General features: G+C 47.2%; 2 protein-coding genes across 8 annotated transcripts in view; both read left to right on the top strand.

Moving 5' to 3' along the window:
• Positions 1–16,655: 16,655 nt before the first annotated feature.
• The window catches only part of LOC307095655 (uncharacterized protein), a gene marked incomplete at its 3' end in the record, with an annotated part of 46,854 nt that continues 37,355 nt past the window's right edge, over positions 16,656–26,154 (top strand). For 5 of the 7 annotated variants that reach the window (XR_013813213.1, XR_013813214.1, XM_079765057.1 and 2 more), the window contains exon 1: positions 16,861–16,987. The other 2 variants (XR_013813212.1, XR_013813215.1) reach the window with 2 other exon arrangements.
• FAM156A (family with sequence similarity 156 member A) lies at positions 22,569–24,123 on the top strand (the record flags this gene model as incomplete). Its single annotated transcript, XM_079765634.1, is given in 4 exon segments — positions 22,569–23,608; positions 23,611–23,742; positions 23,745–23,900; positions 23,903–24,123. Coding segments are annotated over 4 exon segments (576 nt in total). The 5' UTR covers positions 22,569–23,541.

Here is a 26,154-nt window from a genome sequence, read left to right on the forward strand (position 1 = left end):
GCTGCCGGTCCCTCCGCCCCCCCCCCCAACCCCCCCTGTCTGCCTGCTGGCCGCCGCCTTTTGTCCTCAGAAGACACGGTCCCCGCGGAGCCTCTGCCAAGCCTCTAGCAGATGCTCAGGGTCCGGGGCTCCTCCCTGGGAGCACTTGGGCCATGGCCTGGGAGAGCCCCAGGTTGAGGGGGCTCTCATCCAGGTTCCCCCTGCTCCCTGGGCCTGGCGGGGATGGGGAAGAGGTGCAGGTCCACAGCCAGAGGCAGCAGCAAAGGTGGTGTTGGGGAGGGGATGGACGCCAGAAAGGGGGGTTGGGGTGGAGAGAGAGGCTGGCCTGAGAGCTGTGTCCCGGGTTTTAGATCCGGGTTGAGGAGGGTGGCTCAGAGCATCCGAGGGGGGGTCCTGGTGCAAAACGGGGGCACCACGGGCCTGCCGGAGGGACCCTCCAGGTCTAGGAACCACCGCGGCACACACAAATCCAGGTTCTAAGATTCCGGGACACTCAGCCTGAATAGAGCATCAACGGGGAGCCAAGGGCCCTCAGCTGGACCCCATTCTGACTGTCCGTCCCCCCTCTCCTCGATTTGCACGGTCCCTACCTCAGGGGCGGGCGGAGGAGGGAGGAGGGAGGGAGGCAAGGAGAGAGAAGGAGGGAAGGAGGGAGGCTGAGCCGGCAGGGAGACTCCCAGCCGCCAGCCTGGTCCTCCCTGGGGCGGGGCGGGGAGGGGGGGCTGGGGAGGCCGGGAGCAGCCGGCTGGCTGGCTGGCCGACTGGGTGGGGATGCTGGCGTGGCGGCTGTGCTGCCAGGACAATAGCTGGCTGGGGAAGTCAGACTCGGGCTTTTCTGAGATGCTCGAGAGAGCCATGCGTGGAGGTGGGGAGAGGTAGCCAAGAGGCTGCTGAGAGAGGAACTCACAGGGGCTACAAGTGCAGAGGAGACAGGGGTGGGGGCTCTGGGGTTGGGGTGGGGCAGAAAGGTCCTGTGGAAGTTTTTCAAAGGCGTGGGGATGGGAGGGATGCTTAGAGCTCTTGAGAGGTGGGGTAGATAACCTTATTTAGAATGGGTTCTATGGGCATTTTCCCAGCCAAGACCTGGAGGTGGGCTGGGGGTGGGGTGGGGGTGGGCAGGGCAGGGAATGCTGCCCAGCTCTGAACAACCCCTCTCAGGAAATCTCTGGTACCACCCTTACCTTCTTGGGGCCGCTAGACTGCCTGGCACCCGTACTTAAGTCCATGTTCCAGGACAGCAGAACGGGACAGGTGAAGAGACCGCCTGGTAGGCAGAGATTTGAAGACAAAAAAAAAAAAATATTTCTGTCCTGAATGGACTAAATTGGGACCAAATGATGCCATAGTGGGTCCCCTAATTTATAGCTTTCAATAATCCCAATTCTCTCAATATAAGCAATTTTACTTCCTTTCTCCCCGCACCCATTGGTTCACCCACTTTTTAAACATGCTTTATGCTAGGCCCCGGGGTGGCTACTGACAAACGGGTGAATCAGACTTGCTCTCTGCCCTCAGGAAACCCTTGCTTTGCTACCCAACTGTGGTCCTGCAGTCCAACTGCATCTAAATCCCTTGGAGAGCTTGTGAATGTCGATCCCCAGGCCTACCTCCCAGAAGTACTAATCTAGGAGGTTTGGGATGAAACCCTATTTTGACAAGGTCCTCAGGTAGTAGCTTTTATGCCCACTGAAGTTTGGACACCTTACTTGGAAGAGGGGGGAAAACCTATGAGTCAAAGATAAATTCACAATGGAAATTAAAATTTATTTTGAATTGGCAGTTAATAAAAATATTACATCTGAAATCCTGTGGATACTCCTCAGGCTATGCTTAGAGAGACATTTATAGGCTTACATTTATATATTATTACTTTAAAAATATATGTTTTTATCGATTTTTAGATAGAGAGTAAGGGAGAGGGAAAGATAGAAATATCCATGAGAGAGAATTAGTGATTGGTTGTCTCGTGCACGCCCCCTACTGGGGATTGAGCCTGCAACCCAGTCATGTGCCCTGACCAGGAATCAAACTGAGAACCTCTTGGTCCATAGGACGATGCTCAACCACTGAACCACACTGGCCGGGCTATATATTATTTTTTATATGAAAATCTATCTCAAGAAGTTAGAAACAACAAATTAAACTTAAAGAAAGTAGAGGAGAAAAAATAACAGAGATAAGAACAGAAATCAATGAAATAGAAAAATAGAACTATAGCAGAGAGACTCAACAAATCTAAAAGTTTTTCTTTGAAAAAAATAGAAAAAATGATAAATCCCTGAGACTGATCCAGAAAAAAATACGTAGAAAGCACATAACTAGTATGAGGAACACTATAGGGGGTACTACAATATAGGTCACAGATACATTAAAATATATGAAGACAGTATTATGAAGAACTTTATACCTTCAATTTTGAAAATTTTGATAAAATGGGGAAAATGCAATTCACTAAAACATAAGAAAAAAATTAAATCAGAACAGTCCTAACTATTAAGTTATTGAATTTAGAATTAAAAAGTTTCCCACAAAGAAACCTCCAGAGGCTGTCAATGGTGCACTCTACAAAATATTTAAAGAAAAAGATAACACCAATTTTCTAATTTTGCACATTTTCCAGGGAGTTGGAGAAAAATTATGCGATCATTTCAACAGGTGCAAAAAAACGCATCATGACAAAAAACTTAGCAAACTTAAACTTGCAATAAATATATGGGAAAGTCCTTAATTTAACATACATTATCTACAAAAAACCTATAGCAAATATCAGATCTAGTGGGGAAATGTTGAATACTTTTCATTTATGATTGGAAATGAGGCCAGGATGCTCACTATAATGACTTTTATTTAAATTATACTAGACGTCCTGGCTAGTGCACTAAAGCAAGACAAATAACTAAAAGACATGATGATTAGAAAGGAAGATATAAACATGCAACTTCATTTGTAGGCAATGAAATATGATATAAAATCACACTCACTAGAGTGACTAAAAAGGAAAAGACAATACTGAATGTTGGTGAGAATGTGGAGTGGCTGGAACTCTCATACAATGCTGATGAGAGTATAAATTGATATAACCCTTTGGAAACTGTTTAGCTATATCTACAAAAGGTGATGGTATATACGCCTCATAACCCAGCAATCCTACTCCTAGGTATATGCCCAACAGAAAAGCTTGTGTTTATCAAAACATATGCAATAATGTTCATAAAAGCATTATTTGTAATAGTCCAAACTGGAAACGACCCAAATGCTATCAACAGAAGAATGCTAAATAAATTGTGGTATAGTTGCATAGTGGAATACTACACATTGACTAGAAGAAATGCCTCACAACTACATACAACCATAAGGATGAATTCCATAAATATTGTACTGAGCAAGATAAACCAGACACAGAAGAGCACATAACTATATAGTTCCACTGAGATAAAGTTCTATACCAGGTAAAACTAATCTAGGGTGATAGACATGAGAATTGTCTTTGGGGTCTGAGTAGGAGGTCTAAGAGACTTTCCAGAATGCTAAAAATGTTCTATTTCTTGATTTCTGAAAATTTTGATAAAATGGGGGAAATGCAATTCACTAAAACATAAGAAAAAAATTAAATCAGAACAGTCCTAACTGAAATAAGGCTTTGAGAACATTCATACATCCATCTCAGGTAAAAACTGCTGTTTAAACTTTAACCCTGCTATTTTGACGTCTGCACATACTTACTTGCTTAAACAATAGGGTAGCTACCTCAGCCCCCAGATCGAGACCTGGAAACTTACATTAATCTATACCACATCACAAAGGTAATTTTCCTGTGCCTATGGACCAGAACCACAGGAGATTGATTCACACTGACTCAGTGGCTCCAGGAGTTGACTACATTTAGAGATTATTAACCCTGCTCAGTCCTGCTTTTGTACAATCTGCTTTCGCAAGATAAGTCTGCATTCCAATGTCTAGAATTTAGAATTTAGCATTTAGAACAAAGGAAAATTCTTGTGGTTTGGACCTTTAAAAGGACTGCCTACACCTGGGACAGCGCGGTCGTGAGTGTGGCCACCTGTGTGTGGTGCCCTCGCGGCCGTCCTGGCCAGTTTCAATAAATCCTTGCCTGCTTTTTTAATCAATTAGCAGCCTCCGGTGGTCTTATTTTTGACTCCAGGGTTCGACCCCACAACACTAACTATTAAGTTATTGAATTTATAATTAAAAAGTTTTCCACAAAGAAACCTCCAGAGGCTGCCAATGGTGCACTCTACAAAATATTTAAAGAAAAAGAGAACACTGATTTTCTAATTTTGCACAAAATTTTCCAGGGAATTGGAGAAAAATTATGCGATCATTTCAACAGGTGGTTACTTAGTAACAATTCGTTGAGAGCTGTGCGCTTAGGCCTGGTATACTTTTCTTTATGTGTATTATACTGCAAGAAAAAAAATTTAGTGAAAAAGTCAAATAAGTAGATTGTTTCATTATAACGGGAGGCAAAAGTGGCAACTGGGAGCTGTGGGAGCTTGGGGATGTCAGGGGCCATATGGGCAGAGGTAGGGGGAAGTGGAAGTGAATTAGAAGATGTTTAAGAGGCAATATAGTGTAGTGGTTAAGAACATGGACTCTGGCTCCAGGCTGCTTTGGTTTTGAATTCATGCCTCTTCCTCTCCTTTCCCCTCAAGTTCCTTCTCTATTAAATGAGGTCATAATAGTGCTTACAGTGTAGAGCTGTGAGGATATATGAGGTAATCTTTGTAAAGTGTTCATAATAATGTCAAGCCATATAATGAGTACCATGCACATCTTGATTAAATAAAAATGATGCCTACGTGAGTGAAACAGCTCAGACAAAAGCTTGGGGGTGGGGTGAGGGTTCCAGAAAGCCAGATGTTTCTGGCAATTTGTTGTGGTCTGGGTGAGGAATGCTCCTCCAGTACAGGCCAGACCCTGAATGACAGGCTAAGGATCTCAGACTATTTTTCTATCTTTGAGATTCCTGCTATCTTGGTTTACCCTCGGTTAGCTTCCAACCCACGTCTTTCTAAAGCCCTTGGGAGAAAGGATTGTTCTGGTGAGAACCTTGGAATGGCAAGGAATAGCAATGAGGAAAGGAGGGCAGCAGAGGCCAGCTAGACTCAAGCCCGTCACCCTACCCTCCACCCTGAAGCAACCTTCTTCCCTGGCAGGGGGAAGAAAGGGTTCTCCAAAAAGGCTTGTCTCTATGAGATGAGCACATAGGAACCAATAGGCAGAGCTGCAGCAGGAGAAGAGAGGGGAAACTGAGTCATGCATTTGTAGCCACAGTCCCTTATTTTTTTAAAATATATTTTTATTGATTTCAGAGAGGAAGGGAGAGGGAGAGAGAGATAGAAACATCAATGATGAGAGAGAATCATTGCTCGGCTGCCTCCTGCACACCCCACACTGAGGATCAAGCCCACAACCCAGGCATGTGCCCTTGACTGGAATCGAACCCGGGACCCTTCAGTCCACAGGCGGACGCTCTATCCACTGAGCCAAACCAGCTAGGGCAGTCCCTTATTTTGAACCAACATTCTAGGAATGGGAAATCCTTGTTTCCCTTTTGCCTCTGCCCCTCTATTTACCCCCCTGTACAGTGGGGAGATAAGCCCATTTAGAGGATTTTAAAAGTTTCTTATTTCTTCTTGTTTCTTTCTCTGAAATGACAGCACTGCACCACCTTTGTGGGGCTACTGTGTTCTACTTAACCAGTCCAGGTTGCACTGAATTGGGAGGAAGCGTGCCATGTTTTAGCATTCAATTAGGCTTTAAAAAAAACACACACCAGAACATTTTCAAGTGTGAAATGTAATATACAGATAGAAATGTGCATAAGATTTATACATGCAGATTAACAAATAGTTATAAACTATACACCCATGTAACCACTGTTCAGCTTGTAACTGGAACTCAAGTTCAGCTGCCTGCCACCACAAAAACCAAACTCATGAGACAGATGCTAGAGAAAAAGGAAAGAGATTTATTCAAATGTTGGACACCTGAGGAATGGGGAACTCTTGTCAAAAAGCCCCTCTCCACGGTGCAGGCAGAGGATTTTATGAGAAGGGAGAGGGAAAACAGAACAAAGGAATCAAGGGAAAGGGGTTGAAAAGTTCTCTACGTGCAGGCCAGCACAATCCATTCTGATAAGGATCTCAAGTGCTGGTCTGCTGTGCATCATCCTGGTCTTTGTCATTCTGGTTTTATGGTTGAAGGTCAGCAATTCTCTTAGAGCTGGAATGACTGAAGGTCAGAGTCTGTATTTTCTAAAGTTAGTTCCTAATATTCTTATACAAAATGCTGTTTATCTACAAGCTATGTATTACTCTCAGTCAGCATTTACAGAAACAATGTCAAAAGATGGCGGGGTGGGTTACAATTCTCTGCTGTTACAAGCTCAAGAAATAGATATTAACAATATCCAGAAGCTCATAGATTAAAGATTCTTTTATTTAAAAAAAAACAAAAGACTACATTTCGATCATAACGAATGTCCCAGATTGGTGTCTAAACAGCTGAGAATGTTTGGTACACTTCTCACCCATGTTTAACTGTCCTAGTTACTGAATCTAAACAAGGCTTTTACTTTAAGCTTGAATAAAAATGCTTCTTTCCAACTTATTCTGGAATTTTTCTTAGTCGGCCCTGTCATTCTCTCAACAAACTATTTTTTTTTAATTATAAACATTTCAAACACACAAAGCAGAGAGTAGTAGCATGAACAAACACATCCACCACCACCATGATTGGACAAGAAATAAGATTCTACCATGTTTGTTTCATCTATTCCATTTTTCCTTTTGTTGCAGTATTTCGAAGCAAATCCCAGTCACCATATTGCGTTCCTATATAATCAAACATGCATTTCTTAAAAAGAACATAATTTAATAAAACCACTATGACATTACACAGTCCTGGATTGTGAGAGGGATCGGGCCTAAATGGGCAGTCGGACATCCCTTGAGGGGTCCCAGATTGGAGAGGGTACAGGCTGGGCTGAGGGACAACCCCCCTCCGTGCATGAATTTCGTGCACTGGGCCTCTAGTGTTTAATAATAAGCAAGTCCACAATTACCCAGTTGTCTTCATAATTAAATGTCATATATATATATATATATATATATATATATATATATATATACACACACTGCATTGTTTGATGTCTGTTAAGGGTCCCTTAATCTAGAGCAGGTCCTTTCCTCTCGGTTTTTGTGTCATGCCCTTGACTTGTTGCAGTTATGCTACAGAAGAACTCATCTCCTGAATTTGTCTGTTTGCTCCCTTGTGGTATCATTTAACATGTTCTTTACTCCCCCATCTTTCCTGGATATGGAAGTTAGTTCTGAGGACTCTATTGCCTTCAGGTTATTTATTTATTTATGTGTGTATATGTGTATGTATGTATGTATGTATGTATGTATATATTTTGCAAGAACACTTCATAGGTGGTGCTGTGACATTCCTATTTCTTCACACCAGGAAGCATATAATATCTTGTGGTTCTGTTTTTAATGATGTTCAGATTCATCAGCGGGTTATGGTGGTAATCTCCTGATCCCTTCATGGAAAATTTCCCCATACACCTTTCATCTATTGATGATTATTGCCTGAATCAGTTATTTTATTAGGACTTGCAAAGTGGTAATTTTTCTAAAATTTTCTCACTTTCCTACATTTATTAACCAAAATTCTTATATAAGTAAAAACTTTCCTTCATCAATTCAGGCTACCCAAAATACAGTTCATACCGGAAAGACAAGGTAAAGATGTAATGCTGTCATTACAAATGCCAATATTAGAGGATGAAATTGATGCCCTATGGGTCCAAAGTTTCAAATGAGGTTCTTCTTGTTCTTAGTGTCATTATGAACTCATGGTTTTTTGTTTGTTTTATTTTTTGTTTTTTAAAATCCTCACCTGAGGATATGTTTCCATTGATTTTTAGAGAGAGGGAAAGACAGAGAAAAATATCAATGTGTCTCTCACATCGATTGGTTGCCTCCTGCACGAGCCCCAACCAGGTACGTGCCTTTGACCGGAATTGAACCTGGGACCCTTGTGTCCGCAGGCTGGTGCTCTATCCATTGAGCCAAACCAGCTAGGGCTATATATACTTCTACATAATACTTATACTTTGCATTCTCCCTTTCTTACTCAGAGTTAGTGGACTGGATATGCTGTTTTATACTTTCTGCAAGCCTCTATCGAGTGCTTATTATGTTCCCAGCACTGTGCTAAGGTACTCAGGCAAGAGCAATTCCACTTATCACCATGTTCTAGTGTGTTTTTCGGTATTACAGTTAATTAGGGCTGCTGCTCTTATCTCTGTCTCTCAGGAGACAGTGCTCCTGGGTGTCGCTTCAGTGCAAGTTATCTATCTCCCACTATCTTGCAGTGAGCACTGACAGTGACAAACACTTGTCCCTCAGCATGTCAAAAGAATAAACATATTTTTAATTACACAAGTAATGCATGAAAGCATGCATATTGTGAGATGCCTGAACGACACAGAAGTGTGTGGAATAACAAGCCATGGCTTGCCTTCTCTCTCGCCCAATCCCACCGCACTTGACTGAAGCAATTATTCTTTTGGTGGCTGCCAAATGGTGATTTTCTAATTCCATTATTCCTTCTACATTACTTCATCTACAATAAAGAAGAGCTTTCTCTTCTCCTCCATTTATTTATTTATTCATTCATTCATTTATATATTTATTTTTGTCATGTGGGTTTGTGGATTCTTCCTTTATTTAATGGGTTATAAACTGCTACACTCATTACTTATTTTGATGCCAAAATTGTCCCAGAATTTGACAAGTGGTGTCTTTCAAGCTCACTTTTGTGTCCTTTTCATATGCCCACCGTTCTTTGAGCACTTCCTTACTTTCTGGAACAGTGAGTTATTCCAGGTTCATCTTGTACTTTTCCTGCCCCAGCTCTGGAATCAGCCATTTCTCTGAGAATCCAGCCTTGGTTCCTTTTGGTAGAGATACCAAGATATAGGCACTAGGTGTGTTCAAATGCTACAACCAGGAGGTCATTGTTTCTAGGCGACCTCAGTGGGCAAAGCTTATATGCATTTCTTTTTTTTTTTAAGTGTATTTTATTGATTTTTTACAGAGAGGAAGGGAGAGGGATAGAGAGTTAGAAACATCGATGAGAGAGGAACATCAATCAGCTGCCTCCTGCACACCTCCTACTGGGGATGTGCCCGCAACCAAGGTACATGCCCTTGACCGGAATCGAACCAGGGACCTTTCAGTCCACAGGCTGATGCTCTATCCACTGAGACAAACCGCTTAGGGCGCTTATATGCATTTCTACATACACATATAGACACATTATCTATCTATCTATCTATCTATCTATCTATCTATCTATCTATCTATCATCTACCTAATCTCTGTATCATCTTAAAAATGAGTTCATACTGGTACTCCAATTTTAATCCCAAACCACAAGGTTCATTCTAGCCTTCCCCCTTTCCCTTCTCTGACAGTGAGAAACCGGATTATCATTATCCACAATATATTTACTTATTTGTTCATATGCATTCAGTAGTTTCAGAACTGCCAGCCCATACCACTGTGAAAAATAAAGGTACTAACTAGGGTTTAATATTTGTTTATAGTCCTTTTTGTTTTTCCCTTTCAGTGTAATGTTATTCATTTGAAATAGTCTCATTTATTTTGTTTGTATTCCATTTAGTTCTTCCTCCATCCTTGTTGATTGATTATGTAAAACATCAACATGATTTTAAAAGTCAAAACTATATAAAAATTATACCCAGAGAAGTGTCACTCGCCCACCCCCTATACCCCATTCTCATTCTCTAAACCTTTTCCCCCCATCCTCTGTTGGTAGTAAATCTCACCCATTTCTAGTTTACCCATACTGTGTTTCTTATTGCACAAATGAACATAAATATTTTTAATTTCTACTTCTTTCTTACACAAAAGATAATGAACTGCAGATACCCTATTGCACTTTGCTTTTGTACTATTTTCTTTACAAATATGTACTGAAGTATATGTACTTATAAAAACATTTTAATGGTAAAATAGAATATCTATATATATAAAAGTCTAAGCGACCTTTACGACTGAATGACCAGAACGACCAGAACGTCCAGTCGACCAGTCACTATGAGAGGGAAGGAGGAGGGGGGGAAGCAGGAAACCACGCGGTGGCAGGGTGCCGATGTGGAGTCAGCATCCAGCATCCATTCCTTCTGTGCCTGGCCTGGTGACCATCACCTCCTCTCCCAATCCCACTGGAGCCTTCGGGCCCTGGGCTAGGACAGGGAACTGGCGGCGGGGGGGAGGGGTGGCGGCGGACATGGCCCCTTTCCCAGGTGGGCTGAGGGCCAGCTCCCTCCTTGGGGGGCTGGTGGCCAACCTCCTGCACTCCATCCCTCTCCCCAGCTGGCCAACCTCCAGCAGTCCCTCCCCACCATCCCCCGCCCCAGCCAGCAGGCCCCGATTGGCCCTGATCACCAGTCAGGCCTAGGGACCCCACCCATGCACAAATTCATGCACTGGGTCTCTAGTACATATATTCACTTTTCAAGAATAATTATAATTTGTTTTTTTTTAACCTTTTTATTGAATTGGGGTGACATTGGTTAATAAAATTATATAGGTTTCAGGTGTACAATTCTATAATACCTCATTGTATTGTGTGTTCACCACACCAAGTCAAGAGGAACAATTATAAACATTGGTATAACCACCACATAGATTAAGAAATAGAACATTATTAGCACCCTATAAGACCTTAGGTGACTTTTACTAATCATAGCTCCCTATCACACTGAATTTTATGATATTTACAGGCACACCTTATTTTATTGAGCTTTGCTTTATTGTGCTTTGCAGATTTTTTACAAATTGAAGGTAAAACCCTCCACCATGATCAAAAAGATCATGACTAGCTGAAAGCTCAGATGATGGTTAGCATTTTTTTTAGCAATAAAATATTTTAAAACGAAGATTGCCTCTTTAAACATAATGCTATTGCACACTTAATAGATGACAATATAGTGTAGCCATAACTTATATGCACTAGAAAACTAAAAATTTGTGTGAGTCACTTTATTACCATATTCACTTTATGTGGTGGTCTGGAACAGAACCCACAATATATCTGAGGTATGCCTGTACTTCCTTGCTTTTTTTCAATGGTTAACTATCTTAATTTAGTTTTTCTTTACTCAAGTATAGAACACACAGAAGTGCACAAAAATTATTGGCAACTTGCCCAGCTAGTGTTGCTCAGTGGTTGTCAAATTTATCTCTAAATAGTTTGTATGTTGTGATACTATTACAAGTGGTAATTTTTCAAATTCTAATTGCTAGTATATAGAAATGAAGTTGACTTTGAATATAGACTTTTATTTTGTAAGCTTGCTATACTTATTTGGTAGGATTTTTATAGATTTTTTAGAATTTTCTATAGAAAATAAAGATATATGTGAAAAAGACAGCATTTACTTATTCCTTTGCAATCTGGATACCCTTTATTTCTTTTTCTTACCATAGTGAAAGGGTTAGAACCTCTAGTACATTGTTGAAGAGCAGTGGGGTTAGACATTCTTACTGTATGGTTAATCATAAAGAGAAAGCATTCAGTCTTTCTTCCATAGAATATGATGCTAGCTGTAGATTTTTCAAAGATGTTCAACATCACTAATCATCAGGGAAATGCAAATCAAAACCATAATGAGATATTACCTCACTCCTATTAGGATGACTATTGTTATATATATGTAACAAATGCTAGAGAGAATGTAGAGAAGGCAACATCCTTGTACATTGTTGATGGGAATATAAACTGATACAGCCACTATGGAAAACAGCATGGAGATTCCTAAAGAAATCAACAACAGAACTATTATATCATTCAGCAATCCCATTTCTGCATATATATCCAAAGGAAATGAAATCACTATCTTGTAGAGATATCTGTACTCCTATGTTCATTGCAGCATTATTCACAATGGTCAAGGTATTGAAACAATTTAAGTGTGTGTCAAAAGATGAATGAATAAAGGAAATGGGAAATGTGATGTATATGCATACACACACACACACACTGAAATATTCAGCCTTAAAAAGGAAGTTCTGCCATTTGTGACAACATGGATGAACTTGGAGGGCATTATGCGTGGCATCACTTTATGTGGAACCTAAAATCAGAGAGTAGAATGGTGGTTGCCAAGAAGTGGGGCTGGAGTGGGGGAAAATGGGAGAGGCTGGTGAAAGGGTATAAACTTTCAGTTATGAGGTGAATAAAGTCTAAGGATCTATAATTGAATTTGTTAAGAGAGTGGGATTTAAATATTCTCGCAAAAAACAAGGTTAAGATGTGAGGTGCTGGATGACATGGTGGGGTCACTTTTACCATGTACATTTATGTCAAATCATAACATTGTGTACTTTAAATACACTACAATTTCATTTATCGGTTATACCTCAATAAAACTAAAGAATGTTTTTTATTCCTTTTATTTGATTTATATATAACACATGTCTACAAATTATCACAATATATTTTAAGTAATATTATACCACTTTGAATAAAGCATATGAATTTTATTTTATTTTATCCTCACCTAAAGAGTGAGGACATTTTTCTGTTGATTTTAGAGAGAGTGGAAGGGAGGGGAGGGGAGAGAGAAAGGAAGAGGAGGGGGAGGAGAGAAAGAGAGAGAAAGTGAGAGATAGATAGAGAAACATTGATGTGACAGAGACACATCGACTGGCTGGCTGCCTCCCACACATGCCCCACCTGGGGGCCAGGTTCCCAGGTACATGCCCTTGACCGGGAATCTAACTCTCCGCCCTCTGGTGTGCAGGCTGACTAATCACTGAGCCACGATGGGCAGGGCTAGAGTATAAGAATTTTAAACTGTATAATTCCATTTTACTTTTTCCAGCTTTTTTGCTTTTGTTGGCATACATTTTACTTTTATGTATGTTATTAACCCCACAATATATAATTATTTTAGGCTTAAAGTACTGTCAATTTTTAAAGAAGAAAATCTTATCTTTTGTGACAACATGGATGGACCTAGAGAACATTATGCTAAGTGAAATAAGCCAGTCAGAGAAAGACAAGTACTATCTGATTTCACTTATATGTGGAATCGAATGAATAAAAATAAACTAACAAACAAAATAGACTCAGAGATAGAGAGAACAGACTGGCAGCTGTCAGAGGGGAGGGAGGTTGGAAGACTGTGTGAAAAGGTGAATGGATTAAGCAAAATAAAATGAAACACAACAACCACCCCAATAACTCAGACACAAACAGCATGGTGATCACCAGAGGGAAGAGGGGATGTGGGGAGGTAGAAAAGAGTAAAGGGGGATAAATGGTGACGTAAGGAGACTTGACTTGGGGTGGTGAACACACAATACAGTATACAGGTGATGTATTCTAGAACTGTACGCCTGAAACCTATATAATTTCATTAACCAATGTCACCTCAATAAATTCAATAAAACATAAATAGGATGGTTTATATTTACACACATGTTTATCATTTCTGGTGCTTTTTCTTTCTTGGTACAAGTCCTAATTTCCATCTGATATCATTTTCATTCTGTCTTAAGGACTTTGAAAACCATTTTTTTATCATGCAGGTTTGCTGATGAATTCTTTGAGCCTTTGTATTTCTAAAACTTCATTATTGAAAATTATTTCATATCAGTTTTCAATTTTTGTTTGACAATTCTTTTCTTGCACATTAATGATGCTGCTTCACTGTTTTCTAGTTCCCATTGTTTCTGTTACATTTTATCTTTGTTCCACCTTACATAATGAGTCCTCCCCCGGCCTCCGCTTTGGCTGCTTTTAAATTTTTCTGTGTGTGTGTGTGTGTGTGTGTGTGTGTGTGTGTGTGTGTTTGCAGCTTTTAAACATTTTCATTTTAATGAGCCTTGGTTTCGTTTTTTGTGCTTGGGAATCACTGAGCTTCATGCATGTGGGTTTACGGTTTGCATTAAATTTGAAAAAGAATTTCTGTCAATATTTTAAAGAGCTTATTGATTTTTAGAGAGAGAGGAAGGGAGAGAGAGAGAAACATCAATGTGAGAGTGAAACATCGATGGGCTGCCTCCTGCACACCCCCTACCTGGGATGGAGCTCACAAGCAGGGCATGTGCCCTGACCAGGAATCAACCAACAACCTTTTAGTGCAACAAATGATGCCCAACCAACTGAGCCACACCAGTCAGGACTCTGTAAATATTTTTTTGTCCACCTCCCTTCAGCAATATCAATGTATATTAGGCTACTTGAAATTATTCTACAGCCCACTGTAGCTGCATTCATTTTTAACAAAACCTTTGACAGAAGTGGGGATAATTCTGTCCTGGTGCCCCAGCCCCCAGTACGGGCCATATGCGACACCCTTTTCCTGACTTCCCCGGGGGGGGGGGCGCTCCCCTCCCATTTCAACCACCTTCATCTACTTCAGATTTGAATAAAAGGGGAGCCCACGGCCAGGACAAGGGGTTGGCCGTGGGACCAGGAAGGATAGGAATCCAAGCCCGCTCTGGGCGGTCCCCCCCCCCCCCCCCCGGCCGACTGCAGCTGTGGGGCAGGATGCAAAACTCGCCAGGACCAGAGGAGGGCAGGGTTGGCCAAACCATGGCCAATCCCAGGAATCGGCCACTCTCAGAACCGCTCAGCCTCAGAGCCCCCATCCCTGGACTGAACCTGCCCTCCTTACAAGGACATGGTGGTGACTGCAGACAGTGGGGACTGCAGTACCCCAGGCCTCTCACCCACACAGTGGACGGATCAAAGGCTCCCTGTCACTGCCCACACAGCAGCTCTGAGCTGAGATTTGAGGCTCCGTGTTCCTGGGTGCAGCCTGTAGACCCTGTGGGGAGACATGTGACACCTATGGGTGAAGGGGCCCTGTGACCTCGAGGGCCATCCGGGGAAGATGTGTTCAGCTGAAAGGGGCTGGGGCTGGGGTTCTTCCTTGGAACAAACTGGGAGCTCCTCCCCATACATCAGTGACCTGAGTCACTGGCCTCTGAAAGGGGCGTGGGTCTTCTCTGCTAGAAATCCTCCCATGGCTCACTCAGAGTCCGTCCAAGTCCGCACATGGCCCAGAAGGCCCTACGTGTCCTGTCCCCATCACCTCTCTGACCTCAACTTCTACCTCTCCCTTTATCATGCGGTCCCAGCCACACCAGCCCCCACACTGTTCCTTCCGCATACACCTGAGCCTGAGTTCCACTCCCACTTTCCCACTGGCTCTTACCTCCGTCTGGGATGCTCTCCTCTAGGTTTTAGCTCAAATGTCACGATCTTAGAAAAACTTTCCTGGACCACGCTCTCTAGAAATGCTCCCCTCCCATTTAATTTTCATCGTAGCCATTAACAACACCTGACAAATTGCTTGCATTTTTCTGCTTTCTGTTCCAAAGGAATGTCAGCTCCGGGGGGCGGGGGGGGGGGGGGGGGCGGGGGTCAGGTTCTTTCTCTTTCCTCACAGCTCTATTCCTAACTCCCATTATAGTGCCTGACAGAAGCTGGAGAGAATGAATGTGAAGATGGAAAACAAATGACACGGAATGAGCATTGCTAAGAAAGCCACTTAAAATAGAGTCGGAGCCTAATAGGGAAGCGGGTCCATGCACAGCCTGGGCCTCAGTTCTCAGAGCTGCTATGAAGGTGCTAACCCGATGCTGAACAACTGCGGTAAGAACACACAAGGGCTCTACCTCCTTCTTGTAGTTTGTGCCTTCTTCATGGGCATATTGTGACGAAGCAATCCCTGCTCACCTAGCCAGCTAGGGTTCATTTGCATGAAAGAATTACACTTTGTGCGGTTTGCTTTGTAAACCCCAACTTTCTTTGTTCTTTTCAGAGTGCAGTTTGGGTCGCTACCTAGATCTGCATCTGCGGGGTGGCAACTCTTTCTGCTCAAACACATGCTTTCTGTCCTCGATTGAGCCTGAGCCTCTCCTTTGGTGAACAAATGAATGAGAGAATGACCAAATAAATGCAGAGTTGTGGCAAGAGGCATAGCTAGACATGCCAAGGATTCTTCTAGGAAACATGCTCAGGGGTGACAAGATGGTGACAAAGCCTGTGTCCTACCTCACTAATACAGTGTCCTTGGGGACCCTGGGAGATGGCCCCTTCCCTAACAAAACCAAAGATCCTGCTGTCCTGCGGTCCTGCGGCCCTGCTGTCCGCCTCACCTATTACTGACAGTTAAGGACGAGGCCTGCCCCACACCAGGCTTCTGGCCCCAGTCAGGAGCTCTAGCTCCCCTGTCCCTTGGGGGACTTTGGCTGCGCCAGCCCCCCTTTCCTTCCCGCCCCCCCCCCTCTGTTCTGCATTACCCGGGGAGGCACAAGCCCTCTCCATGCCCAGCTCACAGGAGACGCTGGCCCCGCCCCCTGCTGTGCTATTGCCCAGTGCGGGAGGTAAATTTCAGTTCCGCAAGACTTCTGGAAGAGCCCAAGACTGCAGCGGCCTGTGGGTTCCCATCCTGACCCTGCCCAGCCTAGAGCGGTCCACGGGCTTCTGCATCGAGGAGCTTTCCCGGTTCCCACCACCAAGGGGCGCGCGAGAGGGGAGCGTTCCCTCCTGGGCGGTGCCCGCACGGGCTCAGAGGCCGGACGGACGGGCCACTCTGGGAGCGACCTGACTGAGGCTGCGCCCCTCGTTTTCTCCTCCCGAGCTCCACCCCCGGGTCTGACACCCGCACGTCCAGCCGGGCCGGCCACTGGGTGAGAGATTGCTTCCCAGCGGCGGAGGGCGGGCCGGGCCGTGCTGGGCGGTGATTGGCCTCCGCCCGCCGAGGCTTGAAGCCCTTCCAGGGCGCGGCCTGGCTGCAGCGGGAGCCCTGGTCTGGGCCTCCTTCCTCGCTGCCCGGGTCCGCTGGCCGTCCGTCCGTCCGCCCGTCCGTCCGGGCAGCGAGGGGGTCGCAGCGCCGGAGCTGAGGGTGAGGCGTGCGCGCGGGACGTGCTGTCCAGAGGTAGACCGGCCCCGCGAGCTGGACGCGCACCGCCTGACGGTCCTCGCTCGGCCTACGCGGCCGCCCGGTCAGCGGTCAGCGCGGGGACCGGCGCCAGAGGCCGGCGCTGGGCGAGCAGGTGACGGGCTGTCTCCACGGGAGCCCCCGCGGCCTCGCTTCGCCTCCGCTCCGTCACCAGCCGGTGGGGCGCCTTGGGCAGCGCAGCCTCAGTCCCGCGGGTGCCCCGACTGAGGACCGGGGAGGGGCCCCTGAGCAGCTTGTGTCTCTCTCTGCCCGGGCGTGAAGTGCCAGGCCTTGGGGGACGGCATCGCTGCGGGACACTTCCCAGGGGCTGGCTGTCTGCGGGCGGTGCTCTCTCCGAGCCTTTGGGGACGGAGAGTGAAGGGCTGTCTGGGGGGACGGTGTGCGCCCTGGGCTGAGCTCTGCTAGGCCTTGTGAGCCTGTACACCGGGTGTGCGTTTCCTGAGCCTTGGCCATTGGTGCCCGGGAGTGAGATCTGTGTGGGGGGTGCGGCCCCAGGGTGGGAGGTCTCCCTGCAGTGTGTGGCTCGGGGCCCCCAGTTGGGGCGTCTCTGAACTGGTTGTGGGTGGGGAGGTTTCACCTTAAGGTGCACAGTCCCTGAGCTGTTTGGGGGCCTGTGTCCAGCTGTGGTTCTCTGGTCTGTCTGGGACACTACCTTAAGGTCATGTGGTGTTTCTGCGTTGTTTGACTTCTGTCCTTCAGCTTGTGCCGCCCTTGTATTAAGGGGGTGTCTGCGTGCTTTGGGAGTCTGTCTCTAGTCTGGGACGTGCAGGGTCGGCAGTGTAGCTTCCGGGGCCGAGGACTTTGGTCTTCCGGGACGGACTGTCTCAGTGGGCACGGTCTCTGCTCTTGGGGGAGTCTGTGCCTCCAGCTGTGATCTCTTGGACAGAGTTCTGGAATCCGCTGTGGGTTGTGTTCAGTGAGCTGTATTTGGTGTCTCTGGGTATGTGAGTCTCTGGCTCTGGTACAATCTTTTTTTATTGTATGATTCCATTTATTGTTTTATAATTTAAAAATGTTTTTATTAATTTCAGAAAGGAAGGGAAAGGGAGGAAAGAAAACATCAATGATGAGGGTAATGGTTGGGAACACTGTGAATGTGCTAAATGCCACTAAATAGTATACCTTATTATGGTTAATTGTATGTTATGTGAAAAAAGGCCCTGGCCTGGTAGCTCAGTTGGTGTCTCAATACACCAAAATTGCATGTTCGACCCCATCAGGGCACATACAAGAATCAACCACTGAATACATAAACAAGAGAAACAACAAATTGATGGTTTTCTCGCTCCCCTCCTTCTTAGCTCTCTTAAAAAAGGAAGAAGCCCTAGCTGGTTTGGCTCAGTGGATAAAGCGTTGGCCTGCAGCCTGAAGGGTCCGAGGTTCAATTCTGGTCAAGGGCACATGCCTGGGTTGCAGGCTCTGGTACAATCTTTGTTCTTTTTGGTTGTGAGCTGTCCGTCCAGGAACTGAGGGTGTTGGAACCTGGCAGGTATGATTCCAAACCCTGGAGCCCCGAGTCCTGGCTGCGTGTCCTTGGGCAAGTCCCTTGTCTCCTGAGCCTCCATATGGATCGTAATCCATACGATGAGGCCAGTGCCCATACCAGAGAGTACTGCCCATCTTAGTGATGTGGGTCAGGAGCCCGGGTCGCAGTCCGTCTTCAGAGCCCCGCCTATGTGCCCAAGCACTGTTCTAGGAGTTGGGGGTACAAGGGAGAAATAATTGGCAAAGTCTCTGATTTCATGGAGTTGGTCAGGAAATCTGGAACATCTGTGAGATGAGAAGTGTTAAGGAGAAAGATAAGGCCAGGTGAGGGGGAAGAGCATTTTATTCGGGGTGGTCGGGGAAGGTCTCCCTGGAGAGGTGCTGCTGATGGAGCAGAGACTGGGAGGAAGTGAGGGAGAGGCCGTAGATGGCCTGAGGGAAAAGCATGCCAGGCACAAGGAACAGCAAGTGCAGCAGTGCTGAGGGGGAAATGCACGCGGCGTGTTCCTACAGGTCGAGGAGTCCCGTGACGCTGGTCAAGCCCGCATGGCTGGGTTTGACACACGGCGCTCAGGGGAGGTGCCTGGTGTGTGATCTGTTCCTCCTCCAGCCCGTGAGGGGGTCGGGGTCACGCTCATCTTCCAGACGAAGGACCTGAGGCTCCAAGAAGTGGCGGTGAGCGTGCTCTCCTGCTCACGCCTGAAATTGCTAAAAGAGGAGTGAAACATTCAAGTCCAGCTTGAGAGGCAGAGGGCTTGAGCGTCGGAGAGTCAGGGAGGACACCATCCACTCCGAAGGTCAGCCGAGCGGCCGATGCGAATGATAGTGCAGGAATCACGCCCAGGACAACCTTTTTCAGCTCGGGGGAGGGGAGGAAGTTATGGATGACGGAGGAGAGGGGCGGGAAAGGGCAGCTGGAGGCCAGTGAGAAAAAAGACAGGGGCTTCCCAGTGCTGCCATGCCTGGGCCCGATTCACCTTGAGTAACTGATGGCCCTAAGCTGTGTTCACCTTTTCCCTCCCCTCCCCTTTGTGCCACGTCCCTTCCCTTTTGTGCCAGAGCAGGGAAAGCAACGTGGGAGGCCAGACCCCAGCACGGGGAGGAGGCATCCACACTGGGGCACAGGCTGCAGGGGGTGACAGAGCCCAGGCGGCAAGGAGGATGGCCCTCAGGGCTGGGTGCTGGAAGGCCAGCTGGCTCCGGGATGCGGTGCTGGGGGTGGAGGAGGTCAAGAGCACGGATGCTTCAGCGCCGTCAGCGTGTGAGGAGGGCTCTCTGTGGGGAAGGGCTGGCTCATGTACATCGGGACCCATCACCTCGGGAATGTACGGGGGCAATGGGAGCCATGACTCGGATTTAGAAGGGGAGTTCCCAATGGGAGGAGGAAGCAAACAGAGCCAGTCGGCGGTGCTGTGCTGCAGTCAGAGGCCTCCATGTGACCTCACCGTGTTCAGCGTGTGTGCACACGTATGGGTGGAAGGGGTGAGAGATATGATGCATATGTGTGTGTGCGATTGTGTACGTACGTACATTCCAGTCCTGTCGGTCACAGCAACATTCTAGCAGTACCCCTAGCCCCCAGGTCCTGGCTTCCAAATACGCTTCTCCACTAAGTGATGGGTGCCCGCGCTGCGGGACGGAAAGGATGGAAGAATCTGGCTCAACGTGTGGTGCCAATAGTCAGGGTAAGGTCAGGGAATGATGGGAGATGTCAGAGGGCACACAGATAGCTGGAAGGGATGCCCACTTGACAGGGTGGGACAATTTTATTTTTTTCAGCCTTGAGATATTAACATGTAACATGTGTAAGTTTAGAGTGTACAGCGTGATGATTTGATACACATTTATATCATGAAATGATGACCACAATAAGGTGTGTTAACATCTCCATCCCCTCACATAAATACCATTTTGAGTGTGTGATCATAACATTTAAGATCGAGTCTCTTAGCTACTTTCAATATATAACACAGTGTTGCTAATTATAGTCATCATGGGGTACATCAGATCCCCATGACTTCCTCATCTTATACCTGGAAATTGGTATGTTTTCCCCAGGCCTTGACAAACACCGTTCTAATCTATATTTCTATGAGGTTGGTTTTTTAGTTTCCACATATGCACAGGAGTATTTGTCTTTCCCTGTCTGACTTACTTCCACTCAGCATAGTCCCGTCAAAGTCCACCTATAGTTGCAAAAAGCAAAAAGCATGATTTTCTTCTATTTTATGGTTGGATAAGACCGTGTGTGTGTGAGAGAGAGAGAGAGAGAGAGAGAGAGAGAGAGAGAGAGAGAGAGAGAGAGAGAGAACGAGTGTGTACCTCTGCCATGGGACGTGGATGCCCAGGGTGGCTCTGTGTCAGTCGTGGCTCGTGGCTCCTGGAACCGGGCCTGCTCTGTGAGAACCAGCCCTCTCCCGGCGAGGACACGGAAGGAAGGGACCAAGCTGGCCCCTCAGCTGCTGGAGAAAGCTGTGGGATTTGGGACGGCAGCTCAGATCGGGGACAGGACAGCTGAAAGCAGGAGAGGGAGAGAGGGTCTCCTCAGGCCAGGTGAGTGTCTCACAGGGGAAGGGAGGACATTTGCCCAAGTTCCGGTTGCTCTGGGCTGCGGGAGTGGAGTTGGGTGCGGGAAAGGACCAGAGGCTGAGAGGGTGGGGATAATGGTCCCCTCTCTCACTTCCTGGGTCTTACCTGGTCCCGGAGAAAAGCCGGTGCCAGTCTGGGGTGTAACCTGTCACCTCCTGTGCCCACCTCCATCCACCGGCCATGGGGAGAATGGGTTGGACATCAAGTGCTCCTTCCTTCGGGAGGAAGGCCAGGGGGGTTGGGATGAGGTCCCCGCCCTGCCGTGGGCTCTCGTGTTCATGGTGTTCTCTGCCTCTGAGGCTTCCGCTTGGTCTCCGACCGTGTTCTCACGGGAAAGAGTCAGTCCATGAGAGACCGGCCGGCTACCAGAGGGTTTGATAATGTCCCGAGAGCTTCCTGGCAGAGTAAACCTCGCCATTTCTAGGGCACTGTGGTGGCCACTGCCGTGGGCGTCCCTGCTGTGGATCGGGGGGGGGGGCGCATTTTCAAGTTCCTGGGTTCCCACCTATGTGGACAGCTCGTCTGGGAACCAGTGGGACGGGGCAACGTCTTGTTCCTGCTGCCAGGCTTCCCTGTCCGTTGTGAGGGTGGAGAAGCGACCGCCGCCCGGGCCTTCTCCGATGCCCAAGCCCAGGGCAGGACACCCAGGCCCGCGGCTGCCGTGCTGTTGGCTGCACTGAGGAGGCTCTCCGAGCGGCACCTCCACAAAGGGTCCTGGTTCCGTCCTGTCCAGCTCCCGCCTAAAGGATTTCCGACGCACTCAGCTGTCTATGGGCTGTGCAGTCCCATGTTCTAAAGTCCGTCTGTGTTCCGTTGGCTGTGAAGCGAAATCCGTTGCGTGGCCATGGGGTCTGAGCCTTGATGGAATGAACCCAGAACACAGTGAGCTTCGCCCAACGCCCCCAGGCCCGTGGCTCCCCACGTCCCGCTGGGGGACACTGCGCACATTCGTTACCGCATCTGTGCCTGCGTTCTCCGTTAGTGCAGCGGAGACACTCGTTGGCGGTAACATAGCAGCTACTTCAGCCAGCCGTGGGCGGCCCCAACTGTCCATCTGGTAACTGAGTCGGTTGCCAAGTGACCAGCGGGCGGTGGTCGTGCGTACGGCATGGGCACCCTGGACAAAGGGACGTGTCACCGTGGGGTGGGATGTGGACTGGATGGCGAGAGATGGCTTCACACTATTCGGAATGATGTGCCATTTGAAAAATATGCATTGCTTGTGGCTGGTACTCACTCTCTGGATTTTTTCCAAAGGACTTTAACTGCTGCTTAGATTTCTATAAAAGACGTTGGACTGCGCACACTATTTCACCCGGGAGAGTTTTCGTAGTTTACGGGTTTTGCGTAAATGAGTCACTCGCTCTAGGTTGTTGCATTTGTATCTGTAGAGTTGGATGTAGCGATACCATATTGCCCCTTTCTATTTGCTGGGTCCGGTGGAAAACCACCCTTTCATCCCTCCTACTGGTAACTTGTTTCTCTCTCATCTACTAGAGGTTTATTAATCCTTTCAGAGAACCAGTTCTGATGTAACTGGGTTTATTCTTTCTGTTAGAAATTCCATTAATTTCTGTTCTTATTTTTACTAACATAAATTTATGCTACAGTAAATTTTTATTTCCATAGTCTTGAGCAACCTACTGACTGTACAAACAACCAATTAGGATGAAGGTTAACATTAAAAGGGTATGTCAGGCCTGGCCGGCATAGATCAAGCATTGAACATCGACCTATGAACCAGGAGGTCACGACCCTGTCAGGGCACATGCCTGCATTGTGGGCTTGATCCCCAGTGGGAGGAGGGCATGCAGGAGGCAGCTGATCCATGATTTTCTCTTATCATTGAAGTTTCTCTCTCTCCCTCTCCCTTCCTCTGAAATCAATAAAAGTCTATTTTTTTAAATACAAGGGTGTGTCAGCGTGGTGCAAATGCTTAGAACGAGTAAAAGTCTACTTTTTGAAAGTCTGGGGGTGCTTATGAGAAGGACTCCTGTTAGTCACACATGATTGCTGTAAAATTATGGCTGGAACAGTTGTAAGAGTTCAGCAGGGCATTTCCATGGCCCGTCATTGTGCATTCCAGGTCCTATCTGGATGCGTTACTGGACCGCTTTTCTAAAACCCTGCACGGGAGCCATCAGTGTTGGGAGGTGTTGAGGTGTATTGTCCCGGGTAACACGCAGAAGGATCCGGGGGTAGGGCTCATTATTCTCCCCACTGTACAGCTTGGAAACCTGGGGACAGAAGGAAGATGAACAGTGCTGGCTTGCTTTCTTCTTCTACCACCATGTGGTGCAGTCTGGCTTCATCGGGCTCTTGGAGAACCTTCTTCGCCTTCCACTCCAGACCCAAGGGCCGCCTGGAGCTGGGAGCAGGGACCAGGCCTTCCTGGATCCACTCCAGGACGCAGCTCGGCGTTGATGCCTGCATCTTCCCCGATGGCCTCAGAAGAGCCTTCACGGGAAGTCTCGGCAGCCTCTCCTCCCTCCTCTCAGAACTGCCAACGGGGGGCCTCAGTGCAGGGAGCCCCAGTCCTGGCACCACCTGCCCTGCCCGCCTACCAGAGGGGCTGCTCCAGCAGCAGCATCGAGGGGAGGAAACCCTGCAAAGGGGCCGTGGGGAGGGTCAGCATCCCCTCAGAGCAAGAAAGCATTCCTCGGGCCCCTGAGGTGGAGACACGTGGCTCCCGCGGCCACTTCTCGGGCTCAGAGGGAAGCCAGAGCCTCTTCCTCAGGTGGTGGAGATCGGATTCGATTTAGGTGTGAATGTGGGCACTGCCAGATCCCGGGGCGGGTGTTGGTGGGCTGCCTGCAGAGAGGGAGGGGGCCCCACTTGCTTCCTCCTGGGAAAGCCTCCCGCAGGGCCTTGCGGGCTTGAGGCTCAGCCTGGGCCCCAGTCTGCCAGAAGGGCTGCTCGACAGCAGCCGGGAGAGGACAAGCTCGACCTGGAGGGGCGGCAGGAGAGCAAAAGAACGTTCCAGAAGCTCCTCGAACGGCGGTTGAAGGACAACTGACCATCGCACCTCACCTGACGGATGCCGGGCGGGGTTCCTTTTGGGGGCCAACTGACCATCACACCTCAACTGACGGATGCCGGGCGGGGTTCCTTTTGGGGGCCAACTGACCATCGCACCTCAACTGACGGAAGCCGGGCAGGCTTCCTTTTGGGGGCCGAACCGTAAGCAATGGTCGGAGGATTCACTCAACCAGTTTGTGGCTGAAACCCTTTCAGCATGAGGGCTGCTCGGATCCCAGGAAGGTCCTGGCCTTCTGCCAGGAAGGGGACCGCCCGCAGCATTCGGAGGCCGGGAGGCTGCGCGGCGTGGTGCTCAGCTCCTGTGTCAGGGCTCCGGGATGCAGCAGTCACCTCACGCCTGGACTCTGTCTCTCCCTACGCAGCTCTCCTGCGACAGAAAGGGTCTGCAGTGCGAAGGCCCTGGCCATGCCCAGGCGTGTTGTGCCATTGCATCGACGGCCTCCAAGCTGCAGCCCTGTGCGTGCTCGCAGGCACGTGTGCCAGTACGAGATTGGTCTCGCGAATCTCTCAAATAAATGGTGAGGGGAAAACTGGACAGGTACGTGCAAAAAATAATAAACTAGACCACCAACTTACACATACACAAGAGTACACTCAAAATGGATAGAGCACTTAAATGTAAGACGGGAAACCATAAAAATCCTTGAAGAAAGCATAGGCCGCAATCCTTTTTTTTATTTTTATTTTATTGATTTTTTACAGAGAGGAAGAGAGAGGGATAGAGAGCTAGAAACATCGATGAGAGAGAAACATAGATCAGCTGCCTCCTGCACACCCCCCACTGGGGATGTGCCCGCAACCAAGGTACATGCCCTTGACCGGAATCGAACCCGGGACCCTTGAGTCCGCAGGCCGACGCTCTATCCACTGAGCCAAACTGGTCTCGATAGGCCGCAATCCTATCAGACATTCCACTTAGCAATATTTTCACTGATACAACCCCTAGGGCAAGAAAAACACAGGAAAAAAAAACACAAACAAATGGGACTGACTGCATCTAAATAAAAAGCTCCTGCACAGCAAAAGAAACCGGGATCAAAATCACATGGGAACACGTATGGGAGAACATATTTGCCAATGATACTTCTGATAAGGGGCCAGTTTCCGAAATATATAAAGTTCTCATACAATTCAACAAAAGGAAGACAAAAACAATCAAAAAATGGGAAGAGCACCTAAATAGACACTCCTCCAAAGAGACCATAGAAATGGCCGAGAGACACATGCAAAAATGCTCAGCATCACTAATCGTCAGAGAGATGTAACCTAAAACGACAGTGAGGTACCACCTCAACCTGCCAAATTGGCTGCCATCAATAACCAACGAACAACAAGTGCTGGTGAGGATGTGGAGAAACGGGAACCCAGGTACAAGTACTACAGAAAACGGTGGAGTTTCCTCAAAAAATTAAAAACGGAACTGGTATTAGACCCAGTGATCCCACTTCTATGAATATATCCTAAGAATCCAAAACACCAATCAGACAGAATATATGCACCCCTATGTTCAGAGCAGCACAATTCACCATAGCTAAGACATGGAAACAGGCCAAGTGCCCACCAGCAGATGAGTGGATTAGAAAACTGTGGTGCATCTACACCGTGGAATACTATGCAGCTGTAAAAGGAAGGGTCTCTTACCCTTTGAGACAGCATGGAGGGACCTGGAGAGTATCACACTGAGGGAAATAAGTAAGTCAGAGAAAGACAAGTATCACAAGATCTCACTCATATGTGGAATCTAATGAACAAAATAAACTGACACCCCAAATAGATCCAGAGACATGGAAGCATGGAACAGACTACGGATCCTCGGAGGGAAGGAGGGGGGAGAGATCAAAGAACTTACATGAAAATACGCATAAACCATGGACACAGACAATAGTGGGGTGAAGGCCTGGGGAGCGGCAGGAGTGGGGAGGGGTCCATGGGGGGAAAAGGGGGCCACGTGCAATACTTCAATGATAAAAGACACAGTGAAAAGGAAGTGTGGAAAG

The sequence above is a fragment of the Cnephaeus nilssonii genome, assembly GCF_951640355.1.
Source record: "Cnephaeus nilssonii genome assembly, chromosome: X".
Classification (NCBI taxonomy): domain Eukaryota; kingdom Metazoa; phylum Chordata; class Mammalia; order Chiroptera; family Vespertilionidae; genus Cnephaeus; species Cnephaeus nilssonii.